This window comes from Trichosurus vulpecula, chromosome X (genome assembly GCF_011100635.1).
Source record: "Trichosurus vulpecula isolate mTriVul1 chromosome X, mTriVul1.pri, whole genome shotgun sequence".
In the NCBI taxonomy this organism is placed as follows: domain Eukaryota; kingdom Metazoa; phylum Chordata; class Mammalia; order Diprotodontia; family Phalangeridae; genus Trichosurus; species Trichosurus vulpecula.
This window is the reverse complement of record NC_050582.1, coordinates 4,641,616-4,651,527: the sequence shown is the minus strand read 5'-3', so window position 1 is coordinate 4,651,527 and position 9,912 is coordinate 4,641,616. Positions and strand designations below refer to the sequence as shown.

The 9,912-nt window shown below is 44.2% G+C and overlaps 1 protein-coding gene across 1 annotated transcript; it reads left to right on the top strand.

Annotated features, from left to right (window-relative positions):
• The first annotated feature begins 8,336 nt into the window (after positions 1–8,336).
• On the top strand, positions 8,337–9,539 carry LOC118832688 (DDB1- and CUL4-associated factor 7-like). The gene is made up of 2 exons (XM_036740019.1): positions 8,337–8,667; positions 8,812–9,539. Exons 1-2 carry the CDS (start codon positions 8,337–8,339, stop codon positions 9,537–9,539), a joined length of 1,059 nt encoding a protein of 352 aa, XP_036595914.1.
• The last annotated feature ends 373 nt before the right edge of the window (positions 9,540–9,912 follow it).

Below are 9,912 nucleotides of genomic sequence, written 5' to 3'. Positions count from 1 at the left end.
TACTTAAATGAAATGAATAAATATTTACAAAACATAATAATAAAATACCAAAACTAACAATAGAGAATTAAAACATTCCAACCTCAGCAACAGAAATTGAATGATCCATAAATGAAATGTCAAAGTGGGAAAAAAGGCTGTGACAGAATCAATATCTACCAGCATTCCCTGCCTCCTGCCACATAGATTAGATTTGTTCTTTCCCTAAAAGGAAAAGAAGCTATTCTCAAGACAAGACCTGATTGTCTCAGGAGCTAAGGTTTAAGCTTAGTCACTGTTCAGAGCTTCCTGGTGTCCTCAGGCTGTGTTACTGTGGCTTCATGAGAATTTAAGGGTCTAAAAAAGATCTGTCCTTGTGGAACTGGGGCCCTTGAGAGATTGTTGCAAGGCCATGCCCTGATGACCAGACCATTTCCACATGGAGGTGAAGGGGGCTGCAGCTACCTGAGGTGAATGTTGTACCCTTGCTGATTATCTTGTGTTACCCTGAGTCAGGTCAAGATTATAACACCAGCCCAGATGGACATATGAAACAAATACTAACCAGGGTCCCAGAATTCCAAAAAGAGAGATATGACAGAAAAAGAAAATATCGCTAATGAATATTAAAATGTATTGAATAAAAATTAACAAAGAGGCTATATAAACATATTCAAAAAATTATAAATGAATGAATGAAAAAGCATTTATTAAGCTCTTACTATATGCCAAGTACTATTGTAAGTATTAGGGATACAAATAGAAAATTGAGATGTGCTAGATTATAGGAACAGACCAAGGCGTATGTCAACAATGGATTGGTTTGTTTTGCTTAATTATACTTCTCGGTTACAAGGGAAGGTCCTAAGGGGGAGGGAGGTGATAGATGGAGCCACTGGAGAGTAACAGTGATGATTTAACAGAAAGATCAATACAACTCTTCGTAAGAGCTAGAATTAGAATTTGAGGCCTGACTTCTAGTCCTGATTCTACTGTTAGACAAGCTGTGTGGCTGTTGGGCCAGTCCTTTATCCTCTCAGACTCAGTTTCCTTATCTAAAAAAAGAGGCAGTTGGTCTAGAATTAGGGGTTCTTGACTTGGAATCTGTGAACTTTGTTTAAAAGATATAACTTTCAATATAATTGTTTTTCTTTATAATCCTATACATTTTATGTGTTTAAAGACATAATTCTGAGAAGAGGTACATAGGTTTCACCAGATTGCCAAAGGGGTTCTTCACACGCATACACACATACACACAATGGACAAGAACAAGAAGCGCTGGTCCTGATGATCTCCAAGGTACCGGATCCTAGCTCTGACCCTGTGATCCTAAATTGCCAGTTGATATCAGGGAGTCTACATATCCCCCTATATTTCTATGTCTTCCATAAATTCCATGGGCACATTCTAGCCAAATCCTCATTGAAGGGAACTCAATAAAGCAACAGGAAGAAATGAAGCAATGCAAAAGCTTTATAATCAATTCTGCCAGACAAAATCTCATCATGCCTGCTTATATATGGGCTAATGACAAACGGAACCTTTCCACCCAGCTGAAAAGCACTTGGAAAACACGAGGCTCTCCTTCAGCCAAAGCATTTTGTTTTTTTGTCAAGTTTTCCAATTCTACCTTTCAAGACGGATATTGATGTTCCAACCAAAGGAGACTTGAGATTACCTGCTCTGTCACAAGCAGGCTACTTTGAACACTCCAATCGGACAGCAGAGCACCACCAAAAATCCTACTACTGCCCATCTGTAGAAGGCAATTGCACCCTTTGGAATTTACGTAAGATGCTCCCACTTCCCAGCCTCCTTGTATGTAGATGAAATATCTTTGAGTTGAGTAAAATTGGTGCTGGAATACCTTTTTGTTCTTGTTAGATGGTAGGTCGCTGAAGAAGAAATACACGTGCACACATCCACGTACTCAAGGAGAGTTAGAAGTAAAAGTAAGTTGAGACATGTGACTGTAACTGTAGAGACAGAAAACAAATCTGGGAGAGTTTGGTTGAAAACCACATCGTTGAGAATTTTCATTTGACTTGTCATTGTTTTCCTGGTATTTCGAGACAAGAGAAATAAACAAGGCTGCAAGCAATGGAGTTTGTTTTTTTTTAATATAACCAATCATCATGAGAGGAAGGAGAATGTGGATATTCAGGGGGACAGAACATTTAATAAGTGCCTGCTGTATGCCAGGCACTGTGCTAGGTTCTGAGGCCATAGATTCAAAAAGGGTTATGTTCCTGACTAGCTCAAGTGGGGGAAAAGAAAGGAAATTGGCCAAAGTAGATTCCTGGTTTTAGGCCAGATTTGAATCACAGAATCCTAGGTTTAGTGGTGGAAGGGACTCAGAGCTCATCTAGTCCAACCTCATTTCATAGCGGAAGAAGCCGAGACCAGGAGAATAGAAATGACCCACCCAAGGTCATGCAGCTAACAAGTTAGAAGTAGGTTTCAAACCCAGATTCTCTGACCTTCCATTCCAGTGCTCTTTCTACTCTACTACACTCTGACTGGGAGTTGCCCTAGAGAGAAAAGGAAAGCAGAGCAACAAAGAAGATAGAGGATGGGGAGGGCAGCTTGCAAGATGGCACCTAGTCCCCTGCCTGCAGCCCAGAGCCTCTCACCAATTCCATTCCATCCAGTTCCTAGAATTACAGAATCTTGGAGCTAAAAGGGACTACAGATAGCTTCTTGTCTGACCCCCACCTGAGCTGTCCTTTGGAGAGCATCCTTGGCAAGTGGAGATGCCATCTGCACTTGCAGGCCTCCAGGGACAGGACAATCCCTTTTACTTCAGGCCAGGAAAAATGGCATGCTGCCACTTTTTCTAACTTGATTGCTAGTGGAGAAGGCCAAGGGCATCAGGGGGAAGGAAAGGTTGCTGATGACCCAGCTCTATGATTTCCCTCAGTGAATTGCAAGCAAATGATTCATAACGTGGAGAATGAGAGGAGGTCCGACTTCTCGCTAATGAGACAAGATCTGGATTCAAGGGCAACACACTGGGGTGGAGACTACCAAGACAAAAGAGATGAAAACCTTCAAAAAACCTCCTTTTCCAAAACAAGAGCAGGCAAATCCTAGTCTAACAGGATCTCATGGGGGGGGGGTGCCTTTCGTTTATCATATTCACATCCTTAGGAGTCCAGGAGAAATGCCATTCTGGAAATCTTATCTCATCAGGATTCATCTCAAGAGGAAATAGTTAAAACACAACGTTCTTGAATGCAAGCATTTGTCCTAAGCAGAAGGTAGATTCATAGATGAGAAGGGGGAAAGGGAGAGGAGAGGGAGGGAGAGAGGGAGAGAGACAGAGAGAGAGATAGAAAGACAGAGACACAGAGAGAGAGAGAAGGGGAGAGGGACAGGGAGAGGAAGAGAGACAGAAAGGGATAGGGAGAGGGAGAAGGAGGAAGAAGGGGACAGAAGGAGAGGGAAAGGGAGATCATAAGTGATGGAAGTGAAAACAATCTTGGATACTTATTCACTTCTCCATTATGTGGGTCTTATCTCCACCAACTAGATTGCTTGTTTCTTGAAGGCCATGGACTCTACTTTTTCTCCACCATCTTAACCCACCGCACAGTTAGGGCTCAAAAAATAAAGTAGTACCACAGGACCTTGGGACTACCAAGGGAAGACACCAAAGCTCCTGTTGGGAACTGGATGAGCAAATGAAGTTCCAGTCATGAAAAAATGTGTATTATAAATTTAAAACCACGAGAGTCCAAGAGTTTGAAAATTATAATTAAATAGTAAAGCTATCAATGGGATTGTATTAATTTGTATGAACGTGAGCTTGATGTAAAAAGTCAGGGAACTGAGCCAAACGTATAGGAATGCAAGCCATTCCCCAATTGAGAAATGGTCAAAGGATATGAACAGGCAGTTTTCAGAGGAAGAAATTAAAGCTATCTATAGGCATATGAAAAAATGCTCTGGATCACTACTGATTAGAGAAATGCAAATCAAAACAACTCTTAGATACCACATCTCTCCTGTCAGATTGGTTAACATGACAAAACAGGAAAATGATGAATGCTGGAGAGGATGTGGGAAAATTGAAACATTATTACATTGTTGGTAGAGTTGTGAACTGATCCAGCCATTCTGGAGAGCAATTTGGAACTATGCCCAAAGGGGTATAAAAGTGTGCATACCCTGACCCAGTAATACCACTTCTAGGGCTGTATCCCAAAGAGGTCAAACAAGTGGGAAATGCATCCGTATGTGCAAAATATTTATAGCAGCTGTTTTTGTGTTGGCAAAACCTGGAAATCAAGGGGATGCCCATCAATTGGAGAATGGCTAAATAAGTTGTGGCATATGAATATAATGGAATACTATTGTGCTATAAGAAATGAGGAGCAGACATACTTCATGATAACCTGGAAAGACTCACATGATCTGATGCTGAGTGAGGGGAGCAGAACCAGGGGAACATTATACACAATTACAGACACACGGAATCTGTAAGGACTAACTTTGATAGACTTGGTTACTCTCAGCAATGCAAGGTTCTAAGGCAGCTCCAAAAGACACATGATGGAAAAAGCTCTGCACACCCAGAGAAAGAATTCTGGAATCTGAATGCAGATTGAGGCACACTATTTGCTCTCTTTTTTTTCCTTCTTTTTGGGTTTCATTTTTCCTTTCTCATGATTCATTATAATTCTTCATTACAACTGGACTATTATGTAAATAAGTTCAAAGTGAAGGTATATGTAAAACCTACATTGGATTACATGCTGTTTTGGGGGGTTGGGGGGAGGAGTGGGAGGGAGGGAATATTTGGAACCCCCAAATTTGTGGAACTGAGTGTTGTAAATCAAAAGTAAAAAAAATAAATGAAAAAAATAATGTTGCTTGTGTGCGGAGTGCTCTATCTACAGCACTCGCACTACTGTCCCCCCACTGCTAGCCCGTCCTCTCACTCACCAAGTCGCAGCATGATGAGTCTTCGGGGCGCCACCGGCCTCCACGACCCTCGCGGAGGATGAACCAGACAGAACACCTGAGGTAATCAGGGAGCTCTTTATTCCGTGGCGACTACATCCCGGACCGCCGCACTTCCCCGAAGCGAGTGCTCTTATAGCTTTACCCCTCCCTATGCGAGCTCTGTCGTCCAATCACAGGCTGAGTCCTACTTTATCTCCTAATATGGCAATTACAGCAAGCTAGCTCTAAGTGTTCCCGCCCCCAACACTTGTGCTTAATTTGATTTCCATTATAGTCTTCCAATTCTGAATGGTCATCCCAAGTGCTCTATTAATGGTGTTTTAAAAGAACTGAGGTTTGACTAAACAACATAATCAAAAAGGAAGGAGGGAAGGAAGGAAGGAAGGAAGGGAAAAAAAGAAAGAAAAAAGAAAGACAGATAGGAAGGCAGGGATCTAGTCAGTAAACATAGCTTAACTAGTTAACTAGTAATCTAGTTAACTGGGGAGCTTCCAGCCATGAAAATTTACCTTCCTTTAGAGAGGGGAAGGAGAGGGGGAGGTTGATGTGAATTACCCAACTGACCAGGTCCGCATTTAGGCATCTCGGACTACTCACAGGTTTTGTTTGTCCTTTGTTTTCAAAGAGGCCACTGGACTCAAATGGCTCTGGAGGAGAAAGTGAGGCTGGAGTCCTTGCACAGCCCTCCCTCATTCAAAGTCTTCCTTTTATATTAAGTGTCTATAATCAGAGCAAGTGGTCAGTAAAAGATATGATCACAATGGAAGTATGTGAAATCTTACTGTTTTCAATCTGAATGTGTGATCATGCAATGTCCTAAAGAACTGGGTCCATTAATACTCATGCTTGTCATCTGCTTCCCTGCATAGTCATGTGAAAGGTTAAGTCCCTGGAATAGAATATTCTTTCTGAATAATAAGACAAAAGGAAAAAAAGTTTGTGAAACAAAGGTACAAACACAATGTTAATCATTATCCTACAGACTAAGGCTGGGATACATCTGAGTTACTATAATAAAAGTTCTATTCCTTTCTATATCCTGAACAACTTAGTAAATGGGTGTCTGACCTAGTCATCTGCCTGTTAGTAGATCAGATAATCCTGTATGTCAAATGTATATAGCTTCTTGGGGCTCTTGCTTTCTTTCTCCTTCTATTTGGGCTCTGCATATTGAATTTGCCTGTCTTCTAGACTATGTGCCATTGACCTACAGCTGGTAGCCCATACTCACCCATCATCCCCTACATGTGGCCTATGCTTGGTTCCAGTCAGTCTTCAAATTGAGACCCACTGAGGCAGGGACAGCTCTACCCACCTTGCTAGCCTGAAGAAGCTATAGAAGTAGAGACCTTCCTCCCTTTACCCAAATGAATTTGGGCCCCAGCTCTTTGAGGGGGCGAAATGATGGAATCCTAATAAAGCTGCCTCCAGCCTCAATATGTTAACTTCCTTATGGTCCCCACTGAACAGCAGTTTAGCATCCTGATTTAACCACAGCACAGGCTCAATATAGTCTCTGCCCCTAGCTAGCCACTGTCCCCAGATTCAGTTCACAGATTTGAACAGGTATGTTCTTGTACTCAACTACAATTGTATCATCCATTTAGGCCAAGATCGGACCACAATACTTAACTATCCATCTTGACCAGACAGGACGACAATAGGTAACCAACTGAGGGCAGCATTACCAGGATGTTTGACTGCTGACCCATAGAAGGAACCCCTTCCCATCACCTAATTCCTTAACAGATCCCTCCTGCCTTTTTAATATTCATAATTTCTGCTATGTAATCAGCATCAGTACACCATAAATTTGCTTGTGTTGTCTCACTAAGGTGCTGGTTCCTCTTAGAACCTAGCCCGCTTCTAAGGAGCAGCAATCCTCAATAAATGCTTATAGTTGGATTAGAGGTGGTCTGACGCTGAATTCTTTGAGATGGTGCTGCCACAACACACTATGAGGGGGCAGCTAGGTGGCACAGTGAGTAGAGCACTGGCCCTGGAGTCAGGAGGACCTGAGTTCAAATCTGACCTCAGACACTTGACACACTTACTAGTTGTGTGACCTTGGGCAAGTCACTTAACCCCAATTGCCCTGCCTTCCTCCCTCAAAAACAAAAACAAAAAAACCCGTAACACTATGAAATTGCAAGAGCCGGGACTTGTCTCTCCCAGGGTTTTTGTGAAGCTCAAATGGGCTAAAGGGTGGAAGGTCTTTTGTAAACCATAAGGTGTCATAGAAATGTTGGTTGTTATTACTGTCTGTGGTTAAAAATGGTTAAAAAGGAAGACATTTATCTAGGAGAAAACAATTGCAGAATGACTCCTTGAGTCCCTGAAATCAAAGCAGGAAGGTTACATTGTAGTGATGGAAGTCATATTAGTCAGACAGGTATGTGAAGGATAATTTGAGGAGGGAGGACATACAAACTACTTGGAGGAACAGAAAACAGGTAAGAATGGTGATAAGTGACTGAAGGTTGTAAAATCACTTTGCGTCCATTGCCTACTGGCACTGTCCATTTTACAAATGAGGTGAAGCTATTTCTTCAGGATCCCATGCCTAGTATTTAAGACAGAATTTGAATGCAGGTCTTCTGGATTCTAGATTCATGCCTCTCTCCTGAAATCCATGTTGCCTGTCAAGTGAAGTGGACAGAACAGCAGAGGAGAGCTGGAGTCCAGTGCTGTTTCTGCCATAGACAAACAGCCCTTCTTCTTTGGGCCATACTTTCTTCCTGTGTTAAACTGAACAGCACCCACTGTTGGAGAGAAACTAGGTAAGACAAACCCAATTTTTGGGCTAAGATTCACTTCTCATGCAAATGTCACTGATCTTCATAAATATAATTTTGGTGCTTCCTCTGTAGTAGACACTGGGGAAGAAAAGATCAAGTAGGATTGTGGCCTCTTGGTGCTTATGAAATGAAAAATAAGTGGAAAAGAAGAGCCACTTGTTGGGCAAAGAAAGTTGGGTCCTCCTGCTCTCCCGACCATCAGCTGGTTGGATTACTTTGGGATGACTGTCCCCACTTTATGGACCTACATTCTCTCCTAGTAAAAGGAAGGGATTGAAAGAAAGGAATTGAAAAATTGTTAGTTGTTGTTTCTTTAAACCGGGGTTATCGCTAGTACCAAACTGCAAACTGTCAGATCGTGGGAAACGCTAGGGTGAGCCTGTGCATCATAACACCCTGGGTGGGGGAGGGGAAGTACCCGGTGACCCTTGAACTCTCTTCCGGCATCTTCTCAGCTTTCTGCCACACCCAGATCGTCACAGCTCCTGTCGCCCGCGGCTGTGGCAATCTCACTCGCCAGTTCTAACTTTGTGGCCAAGGCCAACCTTGGCTTTCCTGGAAAGTGAAGGGGGTGATCAGGCTGCCGAAATGTCCTGGGTAGATCAGCTGTGTCGGAGGGATTATCCGAACCGCAAGACATACAGGTACGAAGCCCCATGGACTGTGTATGCCATGAATTGGAGTGTGCGGGCTGATCAACCTTTCCGCCTGGCACTGGGAAGCTTTGTAGAGGAGTATGGGAACAAGGTGCAACTCATGAGTCTGGCCTCTGACTCGGTGGATACCGCGGGGGATTTCGTGTGCAGCTACACCTTGCAGCACCCCTACCCGGTCACCAAGATCATGTGGATGCCTGACCCTCAGGGCATCCACCCAGACCTGCTGGCTACCAGCGGTGACTACCTACGGGTTTGGCGCTGTATGAGTCCCAGTGATTTGATTCCTGCTCTCGGCAGGGGCAGGAGCAGAGGATTTATCTATAGGGCCCAGGCGCTAGGGGGCAGTGTCTTCCAAGGGCGCGGGCGCGGCCGCGGATTTATCGCTGCTGCCGCGGCTTCCACAGTCGGGGCTGCTACCCTTGATTTAGAGCCCCGACTTGAGTGCCTACTCAACCATAACAAGAATCCTCGTTTCTGCTTTCCCCTCACCTCTTTTGACTGGAATAACGTAGACCCTTACATACTGGGTACCTCGAGCAGCGATACCACGTGTACCATCTGGGCTCTGGAGACCCGCCAGGTACTGGGCCGAGTGTCGGGTCATGGGCAGGCACACTTTAGTTACAGCAACAAACAGGTCTATGACATTGCCTTTGGAGGGGGCCGAGATGTATTTGCCTCAGTGGGTGCTGATGGCTCTCTGCGGCGGTTTGACCTACGCAGGCTTGACAGTAGCTCCATAGTGTATCAGCACCCCCAGCGCCTCCCACTGCTGCGCCTCGCCTGGAACAAGCAGGACCTCAACTACTTGGCCACCCTGGCCATGGACTCCAAGGAGGTGGTCGTTGTCGACTTGCGCAGGCCTGGCTCACCTATGGCCCTCCTTAAAGGCCATGGGGCCTGTGTCAATGGGCTCGCCTGGGCACCCCACTTCGCAAGCCACATCTGTACCGTTTCCGATGACTGCCAGGCCCTCATCTGGGATATTCAGCAAACACCCAATGCAGCTGTCAAATACCCTACCCTGGCCTACAAAGCCAAAGGGGAGATCAACAACGTGCAGTGGGCTGCCAGCCAGACCGACTGGATTGCCATCTGCTATAAAAACTTCCTGGAACTTCTCCGAGTCTAATGCCCTGGCCTGGGCCAGCAGGGCAATTCCTAAGTCCCAACCCAAACACCCACCAGAAGAAACTAAGAATAAATAAATAGTTGTTACAAGACTGTTCCTCATTATAGTTCATCCGTTACAGTTCATCAGCCCTTCCCAGAAAATTCCTGAAATGTTAAGACTTAAGACTTTTGCCAGAAAATTCCCAGGGTGCTACGACTGTTAAGACTTTTGCCAGAAAATTCCCAGAATGCTAGAACTGTTAAGACTTTTGCCAAAAAATCCCCAGGATGCTACAACTGTTAAGACCCTTGCCAGAAAATTCCCAGGATGCTACAACTCTTAAGACTTTTGCCAGGAAATTCCCAGAATGCTAAAACTGTTAAGACTTTTG